The 24973-nt window shown below is 36.0% G+C and overlaps 1 protein-coding gene across 3 annotated transcripts in view; it reads left to right on the forward strand.

The window, feature by feature from the left end:
• The window catches only part of LOC150082125 (uncharacterized), a 645531-nt gene that overhangs the window by 157488 nt on the left and 463070 nt on the right, over nt 1-24973 (forward strand). For all 3 annotated transcript variants that reach the window (XM_090379113.1, XM_090379114.1, XM_090379115.1), the window contains 3 exons: nt 4389-4759; nt 18591-18777; nt 24551-24668. In XM_090379113.1, the coding sequence (XP_090235239.1) occupies nt 4389-4759; nt 18591-18777; nt 24551-24668 (676 nt within the window). The remainder of the gene's footprint in view (nt 1-4388; nt 4760-18590; nt 18778-24550; nt 24669-24973) is intronic.

Below are 24973 nucleotides of genomic sequence, written 5' to 3' on the forward strand. Positions count from 1 at the left end.
TTTAACTTCTGTTCCAGGAAAATTAATGGAGGCACTGGTTAAAGAACACTGCAGGATGTTATTAGTAGTGTTAGGTCCATTGTTGTTTTTTTATTTGTAAATGATATTGATGATGGTATATATCAAGCTTAATGTCCAAATTTGCAGACGATATGAAGATTGGCAGGGTTTTTAAGGACTCTAATGACAGTACACTGCTGCAACAGGATCTAGAAAAGTTGAGCAGATGGGCTGACACGTTGGCAAATTAAGTTTAACGTTGACAAATGTAAAGTACACCTAAACCTCTTTTTACGCGATAGATATGTTCCTAAAAATTACGCATAAAAAGAACTACTGACTGCATAGAAAAAGTGAAGATTGGTTCCAAACCTGAAATATAAGCAAAATAATGAAAAAAAACAAACATTAAATTCATTAGGATTATAAGATTTTTATTTACATTTCATGAAGAACATACATACATATAATGAATTTTAATTACTTTAAAAAAATAACATATTCATTTCAGTTGTTTGCTAAGGATTCTATAAAAAAATTATTTTATTCACTATCAGTTTCTGACAATAAATGTGAAAGCTTTCATTTTCGTGAGACTGTAATATCACTAGATCTACTAGATATGGTATTATTGTCATCAACTTCCGCCTCAGTTTGTGGAATTCTTTTTGTCGTGTCTTGAACAAAAGTACCACTGGTTGTTTCAGTAGTTTTAGGCATGAACTCAGTTATTAATCGCTGTGTTGATGCTTTAGAAAAGTCACGATATAATTCTCTGTATGAAGACATTTAACAACTTAAGCTCACATGAAAACTTCCCAGCACGTTCTTCATTTGGATCATGTTGGGCAAAATAATTACCTAAATTACTGGCCAGTTTAAGACCTTCTTTAATTATATCAGCAGTAAAAGTAGGATTATCTTGATCATTATCATTAACTTCTTCACTTTCAGGAGTCTCAGAAACAATCTCCACTATTTCGTCGTCGCTAAGAGGTTTATCAATTAACAATTCTTCGATATCTGCCGACGTAAGATCATCGAATCCTCCGCCAATTTCACATGCCAAACTATTATATTGGGAATTCTGCAGTATGATTGAAGGGAACAGGATCATTCTCTTTAACACATTCGAGCATTCATTCATAATTTCTGGTCTCAATTCACATAACGAAAATCGAACCTAATCAATACAATCCATAATTGAAAATTTTTTCCCCACATCCACTGACAGTGTTTCATCATCATTTTAGCTGGCGCATTATAGCCATAGTTGCTGATGCGCCAATAAAACTCAACCAAACAAACAAACATCATTTTAGCTTGTTCAAAACGAACTGAAATGTTCGTCTGACATAATGTTTTAAAAGTCGCAATTATACCCTGATCTAGAGGTTGTAGCAATGATGTGGTATTGAGCGGCAGAAAACAAAATTGCACATTTGGGTGTTCTATGGCAGGATGACCGGGCACATTATCAAGAATCAAAAGCACTTTAAATTCGAGACACTTGTCATTCAAATAGCGTCTAACTTCTGGCACAAAATGTTTGTGGAACCACTCAGTGATGAAAATATCAAGTCACCCAAGCTTTTTTGTTGGCCATCCAATGAACTGGCAATTTTTGAAAATCTACGCCTTTCATTGGCCATGGTCTTAATGATCAATTCATGAGCAGTGGTTTTAACATCCGATCTCCTAAAGCGTTTGAACAAAATAGGAGTGTTATGCAATCCTTTGCTGCTTTGAACCCACTAACAGTTTTTTGCATTTTTGATACGTAAGTTCTGTTTGGCATTTTTTTTCCAGAAAAGGCCAGTTTCATCCATATTCCAAACTTGTTCATGAGTGTAACCTCCATCTTCAATTATTTTTGCAAGTTTTTGTGGAAATGCTTTAGCATTTCATCAGCAGAAGCTGTTTCACCTTTAATTTTTATATTATGAAGAGCATGTCTTTAATAAACTTAGCCAGCCAACCATTGCTTGCATGAAATTCATATTTTTTCCTCGATTGAGATGAAGTAACTGGCTGCAGTTTTTTAATCTGTTCATAAAATCTCAATGCTGATTGCTTGATGGAATTTCCGTCAACTGGCATTCTTTTTTGTAGATTATCTTCTATCCACATCATTAAAGCCTTTTCGGCCTTTTCTAGAACAACATCTCTTGTGTATGATGATAATTTCGCACTTGATTTTGTACCAGAACATACCGCTTTCCTAATAGCCTCTTCATTTTTCTTTATAGATCTGATAGTTGAGTCACGGACTCCAAAATGCTTACCCACAGCCGTTGCACCTTCCCCAGTTTGAAGACGATCTAAAATTTGAATTTTTATATCCAAGGAAACAGCTTTCCTTATTTTTTTGTTTATCAGCAACATCATGTGAAGGCTGGATTAAAATCTTTGGTTAATGAAATGAAAGTTTGAAAATTACATGCAATGTAGCTTACCATTTATTATTTCTTGGCAAAATTTTATAACGCGATTTTTATTTTGATTTCACTTAAAAAATGCAAATGCAAAAAATGCGGTAACTGTGTTGTCTACTCAACACCAAATTCAAACTGCTAAGAACTGCTTTTTTATGCACAGTCGGTTATGTAATTTGGGGAATTCCCAATAAATGAAATTCGTAAGAATTTTCTAAGTTGATACGAGAAACCAAATTCAAACTGCAAACAACTGCTGTTTTTTTTTTTGTTTATGCACAGTCAGTTACGTAATTCAGGGAATTTAGAATTTTCTTAATTGAAACGAGAATGCATTCTACAAAATTCTCAGAATTTTCTTGAATTACGGATTTTTTCCTAACTTAGACTTTAGAAGTCTAAGTTAGGAAAAAATCATGAAGGTCATGTAAAAGTGAATAAAAATCACTTAAAAAAATTATTTTTAATATCCCAATTCGCGTAAAAAAAAATTCGCATAAAAAGAGGTTTAGATGTACTACATATGGGAAGCAGTAACCCCCGAGTAATGTATCATCTCTGTGGTACTACACTGACATTGGTAGAGAATGAAAAGGACCTGGGGGTAATAGTATAGTATTAACTTTAATATTTATTAAAGTTAATACTATAATAAGTTAATACCAATCAGTTAGTACTAATAGTTGATACTTGTAATCTTGCTGTTACACCATCACAAAAAACACAAAAGGATTAAATGGACAAACTATATATGATTACAGCCATATATGCTTGACTAATTACTTATGCATGTTGGTATCACTTATTTCGGCGCCTCTGTAGCCAGGTGGGAAGGAGCAGCAGTGCTTAGCACACGCTTCTTGATTAGACCGGGGTTTGTGCCCGTCACCACCAGATACGGAGGATGCGGAAAGGTCAGGAATGACCACCGCATATTCACGGAGCAATATGGCCTTAGTTGCTAATGCTCCTAAAAACCAAACAACAAACAAACATCACTTATTTCTTTGGCTGAGTTTAAGTAGGATTAATTAAGCAGGAAGACAAAGGTTTCCACGGTCAGGCTCTAGATTGTCTCTGGGCTATTCTTTTGGAATCTCCTCAGGTTATTAACTGGGCTTTGTCTGTTTAGTACTGTTTTTGCTGGGATTCTTATTAATTGTTTCAGGATTTATCATATTATCCCTTTGTTTCAATTTATGTTGTTTTATATTGCCAGAATCATAAATGTCTCTTTATATAATCTCCTATTATTGAACCTGTCTGCTATGTCAGATTTCTGTTCTTTGACTGTCATAAATGATATCAACTTACTCTGTCTAATGTAGGCATCATTGGACAGTGTAAATGGAGATTTTCATGAGCTTCTTCCCTTATTTTTCTTGATTGCAAGAGTACTAGATTTGGAAGAATTAGAAGGGCTTCTTAAGAGGATTTTTAGTGTTTAGACTCCTGGAAATATGGTTATGTTGTGCTTTCTGGTAAATTTTGATATTTGTTTACTTATTGATGATGCATAAGATATATATAAATTGGGTGTTCTTTATCATCATGGGAGAAGGGGGTATTGGGGTTTTGAATTTTAAGAGCAACACCCAATTTATAAATAACTCCTTATATCCACCCTAAAATAAGTGAATGTATATAGTAGAAACAGATATCCTTTATGAATATTATTTTCTATTGAAAATAATAAATCATTGGAATTTCTGAGAGTGCAAATTTAAATCGAAGGCCATGCAGGGCACACATTAAAATTCACAGAAACATAATTCTTATAGAAATTTCAGTGATTAAATGGGTGAAATGACTCCAGCTGCATGCCTGCTGCTGGGTTAATCTTCTAATTTAAAAAAAAAAAAATATATATATATATATATATATATATATTAAATGTACTTTGCATCTGTATACTAAATAAAAGCATGAAATGTTATTTTTAACCTTTTATAGAGCAGTTGCTCAAAGATGGGCCTCCCGCAGGTCATCAAGATGGAGAATGGTCAGGTTTCCGACCCCAAGAATGGCAGTATGCAACATCAGATAGGTCAGCACATTCTCTTGGCACTGAAGATTTGGTACAAAATGGTGATACTGATGGGGAAGGTTTATATTTAGAAGCCCAAGGAAGCTGGAAATCTCCTCCTCCACAAAATAAAAGGAAATCACCACCAACCAATCAGGAAAAAAGAAATCTGAATGTACCATTTGAATGGCAAGATGACATTGGCGAGACTGTAGCCAATAATTGTATTGGAATTAATTTAGAAGATTTGCATAGTCAGATACAGAAGCTTCAAGAACTGAACATTAAAACAAAACGAGTAAGTTATTTTTTTATAAATTTCATTCTTTGATACAAAAAGTATCCCTTAGCTTTTCCATTTTTATTTTATTTCCAGAAAACTATAGAAATCACCACTTAAATGTACTAATCTCTCTCCATCTCAAAACTAGGATGTATTAGGGTAGTAAACTACAAAGGAACTCATAGTCTAAACTGTCTGCAGTGATTACTAGGAGCTTTGTCAATAAAACGAATAAGTTTTAGCTCCTAGTTAAACAGCTAATGCCAACAGAAACTTGGCATTACCCTGAAATTAATATTGTTATAGGCCATCAGATGCAAGGAAACTAACCTTTTTCTGGGAAAAAAAAAAAAAAAAAAAAAAAATATATATATATATATATATATATATATATATATATATATATATTTTTTTTTTTTTTTTTTTTTTTTCCCAGAAAAAGGTTAGTTTCCTTGCATCTGATGGCCTATAACAATATATATATATATATATCTCTCTCTCTCTCTCTCTCTCTCTCTCTCTCTCTCTGTCTGTCTGTCTCTCTCTCTCTGTATATAATTTGTATTAATATTAAATTAAATAAAGTATGTATAAATGGATGTGAAAGTTACACAAGGTGCCAGTAACTATCAGGGTGAGGAAAGTAGAAAAATCAGAGTAGTAGATTAGTGAAAGGTGAAAGAATGTTAATGTCCTAGAGGTTATGATGAATTAAGTAAATTATGGGCTGAATCACCAAGCCAATATAAAGTGAGCAAACTGTAAAGTAAAATTAGTACAAGAAAATATTAATAAAATGCAAATAAAAATAAAATGAAAATGGTATAGCTGTCATCAGATATGGGGGGAACAATTTTAGTAAAATAGGTAATGCAAAAATTGCTTGATCTGATGTCAGCTGAAATAAATATTAATACATGATCAGGTATTTCATCAGGGGCCTACCATGATCACACAGTTCCTGACCATGTATCAGGAACTGTGTTACTATAGTTGTCAATAGTAGTAGAAGAAAAATGAAAGGCCAAAAAGGAATGATATGAAATTAGCACTTTCTAATACAGTATGGACATGGTAGTCCCAATGCAGTGTAATTTATTTAGTAAAAATAGGTATTGAGTTTTATTAAAAATGGCTAATATCAATATGTTTAATATAAGCATTGAGTTGGGATAAAAATGGTTAATATCAATTTGTTTTATACAAGCATCAAGTTGGGATAAAAATGGTTAATATCAATATGTTTAATATAAGCATCGAGTTGGGATAAAAATGGTTAATATCAATATGTTTAATATAAGCATCGAGTTGGGATAAAAATGGTTAATATCAATATGTTTAATATAAATATGTGGAATTTAGTGTAGGATTTAATTCTGTATAGATGAGAAATCAATGTATTTTAAAAATAAATTTGGAACAAGCAAATGGTATAAGGGTGAAATATTAAATTGAGGATGGGAAGGGAAAAGGAGTATTTTAAATAAATAAAGACGAGAAAAAGCAATAGAAGTAGGATAGTAGGAATGTTCGTTTCACCTGCATAACAATCGTATACTGAAATTACAGAAGTTTATTTATTAGAAAAACATTCAAGCCTAAAAGCAAAAAAAGACTCCTGGGGTTGATGGCAACATCTAGTTTTAAGGGAGGTAGCTTGCTGGCTGGATGAGCCAGGGTGCATGTCTTATTATGGGTGATTTCAGAGTGCCTTAGCAGCCAGTTATAACTTAGTATACTTTAGTATCCTCATTGCTAAAAACATTCTTCATGCATGAATGTAGATGCAAAATATTTATTCAGTTAGCCATCCGAACAGGATCCTCAATAATTATGCCATTCATTTCCAGTAGTTCAATGTGGTTCATCTTTTTTTTTTTTTTTTTTTTTTGTAGTGTCGACAGAAGCAAAGAATTATTTGTCACTTTTCTTCACATTCGTAGTCAAAGACTTCTCATCTGCACTAGCTTGACATGCCCCCCCCTTAATAATTTAATTGCACACTAGGTATGTGTGTGTGATGTGCTTATTATCTTCACCATGTGCATCCATCTGCATTTAATAACTCTACTCCCATTGGAATAATTTTCATAAAGTTTTATATTTGGCTCTTTTAGAAGAATATATCAAGCCATCATTATATTTAAATAAAATGAATCCAAGAGAAATATGGCAATTATTATTTCTTTGTCCACATGTATTAACTCGACTCCTGGTGGATGGATATTCATTAAATTTTATTCTAAGCTCTGTTAGAGAGATGTGTAGAGTAATCCCAAATTTCATAAAAGTCAGACCAATAGCAATTCAGCACTTATTATTTTTTTGTCCATCTGTCTACATTTAATAACTCTCCTCCCAATGAATAGATTTCATGAAATTTTTATTTAGATAATTGTTTGGAATCATTTATTGGGTTTTCCAAATTTTCATTGAGATCAGACAGTAGAAGTATGGATATTATTATTTATTTATTTATTTTATTTTATTTTATTTTATTTTATTTTATTTTATTTTTTCATACCTAACACACTGGTTATCCTTATACCATATGTAGCTGAAGCACTGGATATTAAAATTTTTTTTGCCATGGACCAATTGGAGGAATGAATGGGAATATGGCTGATGTGCAGAAACATGATGCGTTCAGGTTTTACATAAGTGTTGTTGATTTCTGCTTTATATATATACATATAAAACATTATAACATTCCTGAAATTTAACACCCTGCATTAACTTGTTTGTACTTTCCATACGTTTCTGTGCCCTCTTTTCATTTATAAACATCCCATGCATTTTTCTTCTTTGCGATTAGTCTTATCAATTTATCTGAAATCCACTTAAGCCTTAAACCTTGAACAGTGTCTCTTGGGTGGTATAAAATGCTAAAAAATATAACTGGGAGCAAAATGATTTTGTGATAACTGAAAATAAGCAGAATAAAATTGTTGAAGCTAAAACATAAATAAGGCACCTGAGTGATGGAATTGATCCAGTTATATTAAAAGAAGCAACAGAAGAGGTAAGCAAACCTCCCATAACTATAAGAGCATCTTTTGATTCAGAGGATGTCCCCCAAAGATTGGATATGTGCAAATGTCTCCTATTCACAAAGGGAAAGGGGGGATCAAAGAGCAAAGTAAGTAATAACAGACCTGTAAGCATGACTATGCCAGGGAAAATAATGGAGTCAGTGTATAAAGAAATATTGTAGAATCATCTTGACAGGAATGGAATTACATTGAAATAACACTATTTATTTATTAAAGTAGATCTTGTTTGACCATTTTAATTAGTTACTATGAAGCAGTAACAAAGGAAACGGATACAAAAAATAATTTTTACGTCATATACTTAGATTCCATCAAAGCTTTTGACACTGTTCCATGTGAAAGTCTGCTGTACAAATTGGAGCAGTGTGGAATTATTGGCAAGTTACTGCTGTGGATAAAGGGGGTAGTTAAGTAGCAGAAGACAGAGGATGGTTATTAATGAGCACTGCTCTTCCTGGATCAATGTTGTTATTGGAGTCTCTCAGTTGAGAGCTGGGCCCCTTTACTGTTTTCAGTTTTTATTATTGAAGATCTATGAAGTATAATGTCTAAGTCTGTAGATGATACAAAGGTGCGAGGTTAGCCTCGCACCTTTGTATCATCTGAGACAATCTGGGTGCGAGGTTAGCCTGTGCGGCCATTGCTACTTAAAGCTCTTCAAACAGAGAAGTTTTTCCTGATTTATTTTCTGCTTTATTAGTTTAAATTGTCATATTAACTTATTTTGTAGAGTAGCTTTATATTCCTAGTTACATACTTAGTTTAAAGTTTAACTTAGACAGAGATTTTGTAGATATTACTTAGTATCGGTAACGGTATCAAATCCACGTGTCACAAACCAAATTTTTTTTTAACCAAATTTAGTCGATTTATTAACCAACTGTTATATCAAATTATCTTCTATAAGTAGATTATAGAGCTAGTCAGGATCCTTAGTTTATTCTAAATTGAGATAGCGAGATTTGGAAGCTAATCAATACTTACGAGTCCGTAGAAATACCGTTCGTGAATTCCCGCCATTTTTACACGATAGCATAAGCTTAGTGTCGTATAGTGCATAATATAATATTGTCAATTAATCAGTAAATCTATTAATCTTGATAAACTTTATTGTCAATTAAATTGTACTTTTAACTCTATATATATATATATATATAACGACTTAATCTAACAAATAATTAATACATAACTATAGTGGTACACGTGATACGGAAGTTGTATAAAGGGAACTCGTAGAAAACACTAGATACCGAAAAAAATATATATATAACATAACTGTTTTGGGATATAACTTAAGGATTTAATTTTTGTTTTGAATTTTATTGAATTAAATCGGAATCATGACTCTGACCAGAGCAGCAAAGCAAAAGGCTCAAGCTAATGGGAGTGCTGTGGTTCAGGGGAGAACTGAGGGGGGCAGTTGCCCTCTGAATCACAGTCTATTAAAATGCACTGTTTGCTTGATGTTTGCGGAGCAGTCGGGTACGGGATATGATACTGCCAAGGGGGTTGTCTTTGTGTGTTCACGATGTAAGGAGTGCAAGGAAATCAGGCGACAACTCAGCGTTGTTATGGGCCTTTATGAGAGCTTGAAGGACAGGGTGGATGCCCTCGAAGGAAATAAATTGAGGGGCCCATCAAGCTCTCAGCTGCCCACATCAATGCCAGAGCTTGCACTTGGTCATCAGGCAACACAGAAGCAGCCCCCTAGGCAGAATGCGCTGGTCCCACAGGAACTAGTAGTTGTTGGTGACTCTATTGTCAGGGAAACGGGGAACATCCTTTGTAAAAAGGATAGGTGGAATAGGACCAGGGTATGTCTGCCAGGGGCAAAGGTTGATGACGTTGTAGAGCGGATATCATCTTTTAAGGGCACAAAAGGTGATATAGTTGTACACGTTGGCACTAATGATATTAAGAGTAGGAGACCGGCGGAATTACTTAGCAAGTACAGGTCACTGTTGAAAAAAAGCCGTGAATTAGGGTTGAACTTGAAAGTGTCTGCAATTCTGCCCAGACACGATAGGAGGGAGTATATGATGAGAGCCTTGTCGATCAATTCGGCCCTGGAGGGATTGTGCAAGGCTCAAGGGGTAGAATTTTTTTCAGCCTGGACTGTACTTGTTAACAGGAGAGATTGCTTCTACAGGGATGGGATACACTTAAATAGAAAGGGTGCAAGAATTTTTGCTGATGCTGTCGAGGCAGTGTTAGGTGGGTCGGAAAACTGCTAGTTGGGGGGGATACAAGGACTAATAGATTAACAGTAGCCAGTGGCAGAGGTGGAAGTGATTCTTGCACTGCTTCTATTGAAATGAGCAGAAGTCTGAAAAACAAAATGCAGGATATTTCAGAGACTGCTGGTAGTCATTGCGGTACAGGTAAACACATGGGTTGTGTTAGGGTAGCTAAGAATAGAAACAGGTGCATGTATACCTGCGTGTACACCAATGCTAGGAGTTTGGTAAATAAATTTGATGAATTTGAGGTATTGCTCAAAACATCAAAGGCAGATATTGTTGGGATATCAGAGACGTGGTGTCACACAGATATAAGTAATGCGGAACTGGAATTTGGGGAATACAATGTGTATAGAAAGGATAGACAGGACAGGAGGGGAGGAGGGGTTATGCTATTAATTAAGAAACACATAAAGTCCAAGGAAGTGAAGCCAGTCGACATCGATGGACAGGGCAGCGTCGAGTCAGTTTGGTGTGACATAAGCATAGGGAAATCAAAATTGAGAGTAGGAGTGTGCTATAGGCCTAATGACTCTGATGAGTATAATAAGATTTTGTACAGGGAAATAGAGTGGGCCAGTAAATCAGAGAGTCTTATAATGGGGGACTTTAATTTCCCAGATATTGACTGGAATTTGTGGGTTGGTCACTCGCACACTAGCAAGGCTTTTGTGGATTTATTGGATGATTGTTTTCTACATCAGCATGTTCGTGAGGCAACAAGAGGGAGCAATACTCTTGATCTGATTATCAGTAGTGATTCTTCATCCATTAAGAACCTGCAGATAAATGAACCACTAGGTGGCAGTGATCACAGTGTGTTGAAGTGGGATTTACTCAAGGAGGTAACTACCATCAGAGGTAAAGGGAAGGGTTTTTGTTTTCGTAAAGGCGACTATGATGGTCTGAGACAGTATTTAAATTCTATACAGTGGGACCAACTGATGATGTTACCAACAGCAAACTCAAAATGGGAAGCATTCAAGGAACTAATCTTCGAGGCTACCAGGCTTTACATACCAACTAAGAAATATTGTTCAAGGTTTAGGCCTAAATGGTTGTCAGATGAACTAATGAGACATGTGGCAGAGAAGAAAAATGCATGGGATACATACAAATTAATGGGTGACATGGAAGCCTATGATAGATATAAGTTGGTCTGTAACCAAGTCACAAAGGAGATTAGGCAGGCAAAGGCAGACTATGAAAAATCCTTGGCAAAGGATGCAAAGAAAAACAGAAAAGAGTTCTTTACATACTTGAACTCGAAAAGGAAAGGGATGAATCAGATTGGTCCACTGGATATTGATGGTTCAACAGTTGAGGATCCTGCTCAGGTGGCTAACAATCTAAACGAATATTTTGCATCTACATTCCCGCATGAGGAGTTATTCAGGAAGGAGAATGATGTAGGTAAAGTAAACATTGTCAGTGAGCTGGATGATTTTGTAATAACTGAGAGGAAAGTGGAGGAGAGATTGTTGAGGATAAACATAAAAAAGGCACCTGGGGTGGATGGGATCTATCCAGTTATATTAAAGGAGGCAGCAAAGGAAGTATGCAAACCCCTAGCCATAATTATGAGAGCTTCTTTGGACTCAGGGGAGGTACCCATAGACTGGAGATGTGCAAATGTAACCCCAATTCACAAAGGAGGATCAAAGGCTGACACAAGTAATTATAGACCTGTTAGTTTAACTTCTGTTCCAGGTAAATTAATGGAGGCACTGGTTAAAGAAGCACTGCAGGATCATCTAGACAAGAATTCAGTTATAGCTCAGACGCAGCATGGTTTTGTTAAGGGCAGGTCTTGCCTGACCAATTTGATTGGATACTATGATGTAGTCACAAAAGAACTGGATGCAGGGAATAACTTTGATATTATATATTTGGATCTTAGAAAGGCTTTTGATACTGTTGCACATGGAAGACTGCTGCACAAATTGGAGCAGTGTGGCATTGGAGGCAAATTGCTGCTATGGATAAGGGGATGGTTGAGTGGCAGAAGACAGAGAGTGGTAATCAATGGACACTGCTCAACGTGGACTAATGTTATTAGTGGAGTTCCTCAAGGTTCAGTGTTGGGTCCGTTGTTTTCGGTGTTTATGAATGATATTGATGATGGGATATCAAGTTTAATGTCCAAGTTTGCAGATGATACAAAGGTTGGCAGGGTCGTTAAGGACAATACTGACGCTATGCTGCTGCAACAGGATCTGGAAAGGTTGAACAGATGGGCTGAGAGGTGGCAAATGAGGTTTAACATCGACAAATGTAAAGTGCTGCATATGGGAAACAGTAACCCCAGAGCAACGTATCAACTCTGCGGTACTACACTGACAGTGGTGGAGAATGAAAAGGACCTGGGGGTAATTGTGCAGGCAGATATGAAGTTCTCTGAGCAGTGCAGACGAGCTGCAAGAGTAGCTCATGGTGTCTTGTCAATGATAAAGAGGAATTTTTCTAGCAGGGATAAGGAGGTGATTATTCCCTTGTATAAGGCAATGGTAAGGCCACATCTTGAGTACTGTATACAGGTCTGGAGGCCTCATTTCAAGAAGGATGTAGAGCTGCTTGAACGGGTACAGAGAAGGGCAACAAGATTAGTAAATGGAACAAAGGGTTGCTCTTACGAAGAAAGGCTTAAGTTTTGCAAATTACAGAGTCTGGAGACTAGGCACCGGCGAGGTGATCTGATAGAGGTGTATAAGGCTTTGAATGGTTTGATCATGCTCAATGCCAATGGGATTCTTCATCTTTCTCAGAATAATCACCTCAGAGGGCATAAATTCAAATTGAGGAAGGACGGATGTCGGATAGATGTGTGGAAATTTGCCTTTGGCCAGCGGGTGGTTGGTTGTTGGAACCGACTTCCATCACTTGTTGTTGAAGTTGATAGCCTAAACAAATTTAAAGCTCAACTGGACAGGTATTTCGAACGAACGGAGGGGTGAAATGGGAGCGGTTTTTTTTTTTTTTTTTTTTTTTTGGCTGATGCTGAATAAGCTTGCTTTCTTGCATCATATGCCTCTGCTAATGCTAATGCTAAGGTTATTAGGGTGGTCAATGACAGGAATAAATTCATATTACAGCAGCAAGGCATAAGATTAGGCAAATGGATTGAGAAGTTACAGTTGAGGTTTAACATCAATACATGCAAGGTACGATAAATATGGGTAGCAGTAATCCCAGAATAACATACTAGTTGGGTGATACCACAAGGTGGTGGAGATTAAAAAAGATCTAGGGATAATTGTGCAGTCCAATACGATGTTCACTGAACAGTGCAGACAGTTGCTAGGACAGCTCATGGGGGTTCTGTCAATAATATGTAGGAATTCTGCTACCAGGAAAGGAGCTGATTATCCCATTGTATAAGGCAACAGTCTCTTTTCTTATTTTAAATATTGGCTTTTCCATTCAATTTAGTATTATTTTATTTATAATATAGTATAGAAAGGACGTAATGTGGTTCTTATTTAATGTGTTGAAGGGAAAACAGTTATCATATGAAATTATTTATAAATTTTAGTGTATGGAGACACTTAAGTTGTACAATGCCCCCAATCACCCTCAAGTATTTTCGGTTCAAATACAGTTTGGTTACTTGATTTGTACTGAACTTAACTTCAGACTAATATATGATTGGAATATCTGTAAATTAGATTCAATTCTAAATTAATTATGTAATTACCCCTGACTCTTAATTTAAAATGCATGTCAGATAGAAATTGAAATTCCATGCAAAACTACCAAATTACATGAAAATTCTATATAAAATCTACATTTAAAGTGGGTGTACGTGTCCTCCTTTAAAAGAATGAAACAATACATAAACTTAATAAATTTTAATGAAGGGAAGTTTATTTCTATAACAGGACTAGTGTTTACTTTTTATAAAGAAAATTAGAATAGTAAAAAATAGATATGTCTTTTAATGGCATCGATCTATCAGATTGCAAGGTAATACAACTGTTGGAAAGGTCTTAATTGAGTTAATAGTGCCTTTGAAAAGAAATTTTTTCCAAAACACTGGTCACTCAAATTTTTCATGCATATATGAAAAATAAATGCAAGTCCTGTTATAGAAATAGAAATTCTTATTTAGGCTAATTGAGGCCAAGAGAAATTAATACCTTTAATCTGAAAATTTTTTTTGAACCTTTCAACATCTCTCATTTCATGAATTATTTATTACTAGGTTGTGAGTTACTGCAACGATTGGGAGCACTTCCCACCAGTGAAAAGTGTGGTGCTCTATCTAATGTTGTTATTTCTAGTGTAAAGGATGATAGTGAAAAGTCAAAAACTCATTGAGATGTTTTATTCAGGAAACATATCAACTTCAAGTACAGAACAAAGCATTTTATTTTTTAGAGACAACATTTTCAAGCTTGACCTTGCTCTCAGTGCAGATACTCCTCCAATATTAGTGCATATTGCCCTTTAAAAATGGTACAGCATTTTCACAAGGATTCTGATTATCTATTCTTGAACTGTGAGTTTAAGCTCAGCAGTAGTGTATGGGGAGAAAAATAATCACTGGCCAAGAAATCTTTTCATTCCTGGATATGATATGATTGGGAAACAGCTTTCTCACTGCCTTTCATTATTAACTTGAGAGTTAATAATCATCTTCTCAGTTGGCGGCACATGTTGCTGCCACAGTTGTTGCATTTTCATTGTCGTCTTCAAATGAGTAAGGGTGAGTAATGCTGAATGATGATGTTGCACACCATTCTCTAACCTTGGTTCGCTTGAGGGTTCATGGTGCAGTAGATGAAAATTTTCACCTCACTAGTACTGAAAAGTTTGCCTATTAACAAATACAGAAGCTCACATCTAGTGAGTATGGGCTTGAACTGGATATCATAATTCTTCTCTTTCTTGGTGATTCCCTTTCTCTCTCTCTCTCTCTCTCTCTCTCTCTCTCTCTCTCTCTCTCTCTCAGGTTAACTTGGAAATTTATAGCTGGGGCAGCATAAGCCTCAGGCTTCCTTGCATTATGTGGCTAGTAAGAATAATAAGAAAGATGAACATGTGCTTCATCAGCACCTTATCAGGCTGTGAATAAAGTGTTTGTTCTTGTCCATAACAGTCACTAGCTGATGAAATAAATTTGAGTGATTAATGTAATCACGATCTTTCAATGTCTGTACTGTCTGGATTTTGTATGTGTAAACATTTAAGTCTTTATGCAGTGTGCATCTTATATTACCTGTCTGAAATGTTGAACCAAACTGCATGGCAGTATGTATTACATAGAACACTAGATATTCTGTTTAGGATTGGTCCTGATAACAACAAGCAAATGGTATAAGGGTGAAATATTAAATTGAGGATGGGAAGGGAAAAGGAGTATTTTAAATAAAAAAAAAGACGAGAATAAGCAATAGAAGTAGGATAGTAGAAATGTTCTTTTCACCTGCATAACAATCGTATACTGAAATTACAGAAGTTTATTTATTAGAAAAACATTCAAGCCTAAAAGCAAAAAAAGACTCCTGGGTTTGATGGCAACATCTAGTTTTAAGGGAGGTAGCTTGCTGGCTGGATGAGCCAGGGTGCATGTCTTATTATGGGTGATTTCAGAGTGCCTTAGCAGCCAGTTATAACTTAGTATACTTTAGTATCCTCATTGCTAAAAACATTCTTCATACATGAATGTAGATGCAAAATATTTATTCAGTTAGCCATCCGAACAGGATCCTCAATAATTATGCCATTCATTTTCAGTAGTTCAATGTGGTTCATCTTTTTTTTTTTTCTTTTTTTTTTTTTTTTTTTTGTAGTGTCGACAGAAGCAAAGAATTATTTGTCACTTTTCTTCACATTCTTAGTCAAAGACTTCTCATCTGCACTAGCTTGACATGCCCCCCTTAATACTTCCTGTAGACAAAATATCTGCATATGGTTCTACAGAAGAAGCACAGGGGGAAAAAATTCAACCAATGCTTGTAACAATTTTTTATTTAAAAAAAAAGTTTTTTTTATTTTTTTATTTTTCTCTCTCTCTTCCAAATGATAAATGTAATTAACTTCACAGTCATTGGCCTGCCAAATTATGGACTGGGCCCTGGACAGTTGTAAACTTGTATAGGCATAAATTTTACCTTGAACATTAGCACTGTATTATGATTCACATTCACCATATATGGATTAGATATTACAGCAAATAAACAAATATATTACAAATAAAAATAACACATTTGTCATACTTGGCTACCAGTTGGTATGATGTGTAATAGCACTGAGGCTGGGTGAACACTAATAATTTAAATATTTATAGATATGTGGATATGTGAATTCAAATCTGGATTTGAAAAATATATCAGATATGCACAAAACCAGATATTTCACATGGATATATGAAAGTTGCTCTACTTAATTAATCATTCAAAGCTAGTTTGATCATCAGTTTATATCCTTTGTAAGCTTTGATAGTTATCATTATTTAGTTAATCATTCATTGGTAATTTTATAATCAGTTTAGTATCCTTTGTAAGCTTTGATAGTTATCATTATTTAGTTAATCATTCATTGGTAATTTTATAATCAGTTTAGTATCCTTTGTAAGCTTTGGTAGTTACTATTTAGTTAATCACTCATTGCTAATTTCATCATCAGTTTAATATCTTGTAAGTTTTATAATTTTGCACACATCAAATTAAATTTTTGCTTAACTGTATCAATCTGATGCGATCGGCGCCTCCATAGCCAGGTGGGAAGGAGCAGCAGTGCGTAGCAGATGCTTCTTGGTTAGACCGGGGTTCGAGCCCTTCACCACCAAATACGGAGGATGCGGAAAAGGTCAGGGAATGACCACCGCATATTCCCGGAGCAATATGGCCTTAGTTGCTAATGCTCCTAAAAAATCAAAAACAAACAACTGATGCGATCACACACTGAAGATTTCTGACTGGTTATCCAACTGGGTGAATAACATGCAATTAGCATGTAGCACCCGATTTTTAAACAGGTTCAGTGAAATTAAGTTACATATTCACACAACTGTGATCATACTATTTTTCATTTATCTTCCTATAATTTCATACAGGCTATGACAAACAACCAAATCCCTATTAAATATAAACAATAGAATACTGTATTACACAAAAGTTTATTAAGTTTATTAAGAAAAGTTTAAAAAAGAAAATTAAGAAAAGTTTATTAAGGCCTTCAGGTTAATACCATGCACTAAAATTGATATCCAAAGATATCCTTTGCCTTCACTAGACAGTACTTTCTTATGTTTGTGAGGCTGAATAAAACAAAGGCAGTGATACTTGTGATGTAATGTTCTGTTTATACGCTGGCACCGCCACTAAGTCAGAGGAGTTTACAATTAATCATTTCAGTGATGAATACGATTTTTAACCACGTATAGCAAAAGTCCACTCAAATTTGTGTGCTAATGCCCTCCTTCACTTGACCACTTGGACTGTGTAATGAGAGTACTTATCAAAATTCTCTGAAAAATCTAATCTGACCATGCAAGCTACTGCTAATGAGTGGAAAGGGGTGTGAAGAACAGTATTTGTTTCTAACTTGAGCTCTCCTCACATTATGAAATTCCCTTTCGGGATGTGAGAAAAAAAAGTCCTCGGAAGTCAAACTAAAAGGAGATCGGGGCACAACACATAATTTCAGCCAAACTTATGTAGCCAGAATGAATATATTGATTCCATAGTTAAGTATAAAAATTAATATCGATTACATATGTGTTATAAATATTTCTTACACAATCCTAAGCTCTATTCTAATGATAAGTATTTCACAAGAATAAATGTGTCACGGGATATTCAGTTCCAATTCTTCTTTAACCTTCCTGTTGCTTTCATTCCTGTGGCCATCCAACTGTCATTTTACTGGACGTACTGCCACTGTTTTTTAAGCTGGTCCCACAGTATCACAAGGTGCTCGTACTAATTCCTTATTCAACTTCCTTTCACATTCATGCTTCTTGATGCTTGTTAATCCATGATGGCTTATCTTCATACTTCTTGATATTTGCTTGTTGATCCATGGTCTCTTACCCTCGCTCCTTTTTCCTTTCACATAAACTTTCACAACCTTTTTTCACTTAGTTTGTTTGCTGTGTATAACAGATTACCTTAAAGTGCAAATACTCATCTGTTATAATCAATAGGCACGCCTGTAAAAAATACAAGGGGACTGGTGGGCATCGCACATTGCATAATTCTGAAAGCACGTTTAAACTGGAGTAAATGGGGGGGGGGGTGAATGCATCACTGATTTTGTACAACAGTAATGGAGATATACATACAAGGAATTAATTCAGAAGTTATGAACTTAAAAATCTAATTCAGCAGTGATTAGTGCATATGTTTTATGGTTATGTAAGCAGAAGTTCATTTTTGCCAAATAAACAAATTTGTGGCTGGTTAATCTAGGAGGAAAAAAAAACATTGCATCACCACTAGAATGCAATCCTGAATATAATTTGAATATTATTTCTAATTAAGAGTAAGTAACATTCATTTTTCAAATATAGTGATTCAAACTTTAAAGATAAAAATATTTCATAATTAGGTCGAGTCTGTTATGGTTGAAGATGGCAGTATCAATGAAGAGGAAGAAGATGAAGAAAGATGTACCGCATCTGTAGAATGGCATCGTCAAAAGTTAGAAAATAAGCTACTAGAGCTTAATGAAAAGAAGCAACAAATGGATCAGATAATGCGAGAACTTTCAACTCTTAGGGAAGTTTCAAAAAATGGTATGTGCCTTGTGGACATTGTGGTATATAAATTTGTTAAAATAGTAGTTAGTGCCTCCCTTTTCTTGATATATATGAAATAGAACTAACTTCAGCTTAATCATAGGCTGATGGCATCATCTCTAGAATGCAGCTATATTTGCGTGTGTTAAGAAATTGTTTTCCATATGTAATATTTAGTTGTTTTTTTTTTTTTTTTTTATGAAAACCCCAAACACAAGAGGTATCAGAACCTATAGTAATTAGTACCGTGCTTGGTTTGGAGATTGAGAAGACGAAAAAAGATATTTCTTGACAGACTTCGACTTCTGTAGACTGTAATTTTCAGGAAATACATATGAAGGAAGGTTGTTCCAGAAAACGGCAGTTGAATGAATAAACAAGAAAGGTGAAAAGTTCGTTCTGTGAGTTTGCAGTGGGACAGTAAATGGATGTTGGCTGGTGGTGGCGTGTGTTCGGACTGTTTTGAAAGAGAGAGCAGGAATTATAGAAGCCAATTCAGAAGACCAGTGCCCATGGAAATATCTGTAGAAGAGGCAATCAGCAGAAACAGTACGTCTATGAGACAGTGAGTGGAGAGACCATGTTAGAGATGAGTCATTAATTAACCTAACTGCCCTCTTCTGAATGGAATCTAGAAGCTTGAGAGAGGTTTTGGGGGCACCGTCCCAGATGTGGGAATAATATTCCATGGTAGGGCAGGTTTGCGATTTGTACAGAGTGAACAGCTGTTTGGAAGAAAACTAATGCCGAGAGCGAAAGAGAAAACCAAGTTTTTTAGATGCAGAGGAAGCAATATTTGTAATGTGCTTGTGCCAAGAGAGATTAGAAGTCAGGGTAATCCCCAAAAGAGATATATCATTTTGCCTAGAAATCGGAGTGTCACCAAAGATAAGCGTAGGGGCAGAAGGATTGGAATCAACTAAGTTGTCTTTGCCCCACTGGAGAATTACCTGGAGATCGGCATTTAAGGAATTGGTAGCGGATATTTGAGAAGTTGAAGATGATTGAGCAGGGCAAGGTTTCTCAAAATGGAAAGTGGAATGCAATGTGCTATTATTGGCAAAACTATGGATAGGATTTTACCAGTCAATGGAAGAAAGTCATTAATATACAAGAGGAAAAGAGTGGGGGAAAGAACTGAACCTTGAGGGACACTAGCATTAGTGGAGGAGTTAGAAGACAGAGAGCCATCTATCATCAAGCGATCAAAAAGAAAACTGGAAAACCAATTACAAAAAACAGTTGGCAAACCATAATTAATAACTGCTTTACAATTGTTGCGAGCTTTGGTGTAGGCAGAAAATGAAACTGAAGAATTGGAAACAAGGAAACAAGCCCATTACCATATGCAACATTCTTCTCTTGTGAACAGCCTTAGCACATTTATTGGAAAACCAAGTTTTAGATAAAGGATGAGATTTTAAAGTGGAGTGTGGGATAAAGGATTCCATTCTTACAAGAATAATTTCACTGACTTGATCTGAGCAAATGTTGACATCAGAAGTTTCAAAACAGTAATTCAACCAAGGAAAAGAAGAAAATAAATCTCGTAAGTCATCCCATTTTGCATTCTTGTAATGCCAAACAACACAAGGTTGGGAACAGCCATGAGATTAAGGCTCCATTGGAGAAGAGACAATCATCAACTTGTGATCTGAGGTGCCTAAAGGACCACTCACTTCGACTGTACTTAAAAGGGTTGTTTGTGAGAAAAAGTCAAGCGTGTTGGCTCTATAGTTAGGATTGTCTGGTATTCTTGTAGGTAAATGGACAATCTGTGTGACTAGAAAATGGAAGCCAGCTGGAGTTTTGAACATTAAAATCACCAAGAAAAATTACCTCACTGTTAGGAAAGTTGGACTGGAGAAAGTCAAGTTGCAGAGAGAGGAAGTCAAGAGCCCCAAGTGATTAGTGGAGTTGGAGAGAATGGTAGAGACGACAGATGAATTTGACACAATGAGGTAAAGCGATTTTAAGCTAGAGAAGATCGAAAAGAAGAGATTCCAAATTACCAAGTCTCTGACAGGGAATATCAGAATGGACATATGCACATGTACCACCTTTGAGACGAAAGGAATCATACAGCAAATAATTTGGGCAATGAGATGAGCAGTATTTGAATCAACTGATAACTGAGATTCTGTCAGAAAAAGTACACGGGGTTTGGAAGACTGCAAGTGGAAATGGACATCGTTGAGATTAGAATGAGACCACGTATATTTGTGAAATGAACTAGGAAGTATTTGGGAGGTTTACTAGGCAATAACTGCTATAGTGCTTGAGGTTTAAGCTTATTCCATTTATGTGCCATTAAAAATGACTAGTTTGGCTCTGATCTTATTAATATTGTGTTGAAAACCAGGGGTTTGGCTGGCCAAGGAGGGAGGCATGGCTTCCACAAGCCATGTCTCTATATTTGGTTATTGGGAGCAATCAACCTACAGAAAATCCCACCACTATTATGGAATCAAAGACATTAACAGGCATTGTTCTGCAGACCACAACCCCTTTCACCACTGCAGCTAGCTTGCATTATCTTATGTATGCACAAAGGTTTATTAACCCATGTTGCCTATCACACATGTACCATACTGTCCTACATGGTGCACAAAGTAGCACGACTCATTATAAAAATGGACATTTATGATTTGTCGTTTAATTTAGTGGTTTTCAACTGGAGTGCCATGCAATTTGGGTTTAAGTTACTTAAACTTATTATTTATTTATTATTTTTTATTATTTTTTTTTCAAATTTATATATTTATATTTCATTATAAAAAGGTGTACGGTATTGCGGTATCTTTTAATTTTGTGGTGATTTATAATTGATGTTTATTTAGTACCTCTATCTAAAGAATAAAATTATAATACAGGGTGTCTCAAAAATATTGGTACAAACATTTAGGGGAGGTAGGTAACATCTAAATTAATGTGAATCGCACAGGAACCCATAACCGGAAACGTCGTGGGAAAGTAGTAGCAGAGGCACAAGACAGTAATTAGTGGCAAACATTTATTTGACATAATATTAACAATGGAGTACAAGTTGGATGTTACAACAGATGCTTGAAGGTTCCACCATGAGACGCGATGCATGCGTGACACCGATGCAGCATGGATTGGCGTACACAGTCGAACACACCTGGAGTTTCTTTGACAGTAGCAGCAGCGCAGACGAGTCTCGCCACGAGATCCATTTCCGTCTCCACAGGCGATTCATACACGATAGATTTGAGGGCCACCCCACAGAAAGAAATCAAGGTTCGATAAATCAGGTGAGCATGGGGGCCAGGCATCCACCACGGCCAATCCATCGACACCCAAAACGCCTGTTCAAATGGTCACGAACACACCGTCCATAATGGGCAGGCACCCCGTCATGTTGAAACCAAATGTTGCATCTCATATTTGCTGGAACATCATCAAGTAATCCTGGTAGACCTTGTTCAAGAAAGATCCAATATTTAGCAGAGTTCATGCAGGATGGTAACAGGTATGGGCCGACTAAGCAGTCACCGACCATACCTGCCCACACATTTATTGCGAAGTGATGGTGTGGGCCCTCTGCTAATCCATACCCTAGGTGCATGTCTGCCAGCTCACAGTTCGTATATCGATGCATGCTCTTCATGTGGCGACTACTGCTTGAATGAGTAAACCAGAAATTTTCCCTCTCACGAACTGATGAACAGCGCCGTGTACCGACTTACAGTGACGTTTCCGGTTATGGGTTCCTATGCAATTCACATTCCTTTAGATGTTACCTACCTCCCCTAAATGTTTGTACCAATATTTTTGAGACACCCTGTATATATATATATATATATATATATATCGCAAAACAAAATAAATAATTACTTAGGGGTACTGTTATTAAAAAAAAGGTCGGAAACCACTGGTTTAATGTATATCTGATAACCATGTAGGGTTAGATAGGGAGATTGTTATGAGAAGGTTTGATTCAATTTTTCCTTTTTATCCACAAGGATGGGTGAAATAGGAAGGTGTTTTTTTTTTTTTTTTTTTTTTTTGGCTGATGCGATACAAGCTTGCTTTCTTGCATCATAAGCCCTGCTAATGCTAGTTTGCCACAGAAATGGCATGTCACTCTCACTTTGCACTTCTTGTTAAATTTTCCACTTTTACTTTTTTGTTTCTCAAAACTACATGTTCTGCCTTTATGTCATGCCACGCCACATGATGTCCTGTTTAGGCCCTCAGCAACAGACAAATTACTGAATTACTGATGAATAAAAGGTGAAATTAGTGCTATCTATTTTATGATGAAAATGGCACACAGAATCTTTTCTCCCTTTTAGTCTGCTGAATCACAATTCTTATTCATGATTACTGAACTTCATGCTGTGCACTGGCTAGAGGTGCTTAACACCAAATTCTCTAGTCTGAAAGATAAATAGTATGAAACATTTCATGTTTCACTTTAACATTTAGAGAGTTGAAGTATGATTAATACAATAAGTACATATGTTGACCATTTTATGCATAGCTCTGTGTTCCCCAGTTTTAAAAGGTTTTATTTTTGCACATGAAATACCGCTGTACAAATTGGAGCAGTGTGGCATTACCGGTAAGCTGCTGCTATAGATAAAGGGATGGTCGAGTGGAAGAAGACAGAGTGGTAATTGGTGGACATTGCTCTTCGTGGGCTAATGTTATTAGTGGAACCCCCCTAATAACATTCATTCAATGTTGGCACTGTTGTTGTTTTCTATATCAGTGATATTGATGAAGGCATATCATGCTTGATGTCCAAGTTTGCAGATGATACAAAGGTTGGCAGGGTTGTTAATGACATTAATGATAGTATGCTACTGCAACAAGATCTAGAAAAGTTGGGCTGAGATATGGCATCCAAAGTTTAACATTGACAAATGCAAAGTACTGCATTTGAGTAGCAGCAACCCCACAGTAATGTACCAATTGTACGGTACTACACTGAGGGTACTGAAGAATAGAAAAGACATGGGGGTAATTGTGCAGTCAGATAAGAAGTTTTCTGAGTAGTGCAGACAGGCTGTCAGAGCAACTCATATGCTCTTGTCAATGATATACAGGAATTTTGCTAGCATGGATAAGGAGGTGATTATCCCCTTGTATAAGGCAGTGGTCCGACCACACGTTCAGTACTCTATGCAGGTCTGGAGGCCTCATTTTAGGAAGGAAGTAGAGTTGCTGGATGAGTACAGAGAAGTGCAAAGAGATTAGTGAGAGGAACAAAGGGTTGCTGTTACTAAGATGGGCTTAAGTTCTGCAGATTGCAGCATCTGGAGACTAGACACCTGCAAGGTGATCTTATTGAGGTGTATAATGTCTTGAATAGTTTCAGCAAGCTCAGTGCTGATCGGATTCTTTCTCTTGCTCAGATTATACACCCGAGGGGCCATAAATCCAAATTGAGGAAAGACAATTGCAGAATAGATGTGCAGAAATTTGCTTTTAGGCAGCAGTCAGTTGATTGCTGGAACAAACTTCCATCCATAATTGTTGAAGTTGATAGCTTAAACAAATTCAAGGAAGAACTAGCAAACCTCTGGAGCAAATGGATAGGTGAAATGCGGTGTGTGTGTGTGTGTGTGTGTGTGTGTGTGTGTGTGTGTGTGTGTGTGTGTGTTAGGTTTTATGCATTTTTGTGAAGTGACAATATTTGTGATGTTAAGTAGCATTTATTCATTACAGAAACAATTGTGAATTTAAGAAATATGTGAAGCATTTTGAAACTGGCTTCTTTGTAAGTTCATATTCTTTGCAGCTACCAATTCTGGAACGTCTACTGCTGTTCCAGTTGCTGAGTTTCAATCTACCACTGTTGAAACAGTAAGAGATGCTCAACAGATTTTGGAAACAATTGATACCAGAGAAAAACAAAGGTTTGTTTCTTATTCTTAAAATTTATATACCCTATATTTTAGTATTTACTGTTAGCATTGATAGTGGCAAATCATTCAAGGAAGCAAGCTTATACGGCATCAGACAAAAAAAAAAAAAAAAAAAAAAAAAGACAAACTCTCTTGCTGAAAGCAAAATATTGTATGCAGTTTGTTATTGCATTATAGTGTTTGTTTGTTATTTGGTTTTTAGGAGCATTAGCAACTAAGGCCATATTGCTCCGGGAATATACGGTGGTCATTCCCTGACCTTTCCGCATCCTCCGTATTTGATGGTGACGGGCTCA

Source organism: Mastigoproctus giganteus, chromosome 8, assembly GCF_048544385.1.
Source record: "Mastigoproctus giganteus isolate SK-2022 chromosome 8, ASM4854438v1, whole genome shotgun sequence".
Taxonomy (NCBI): domain Eukaryota; kingdom Metazoa; phylum Arthropoda; class Arachnida; order Uropygi; family Thelyphonidae; genus Mastigoproctus; species Mastigoproctus giganteus.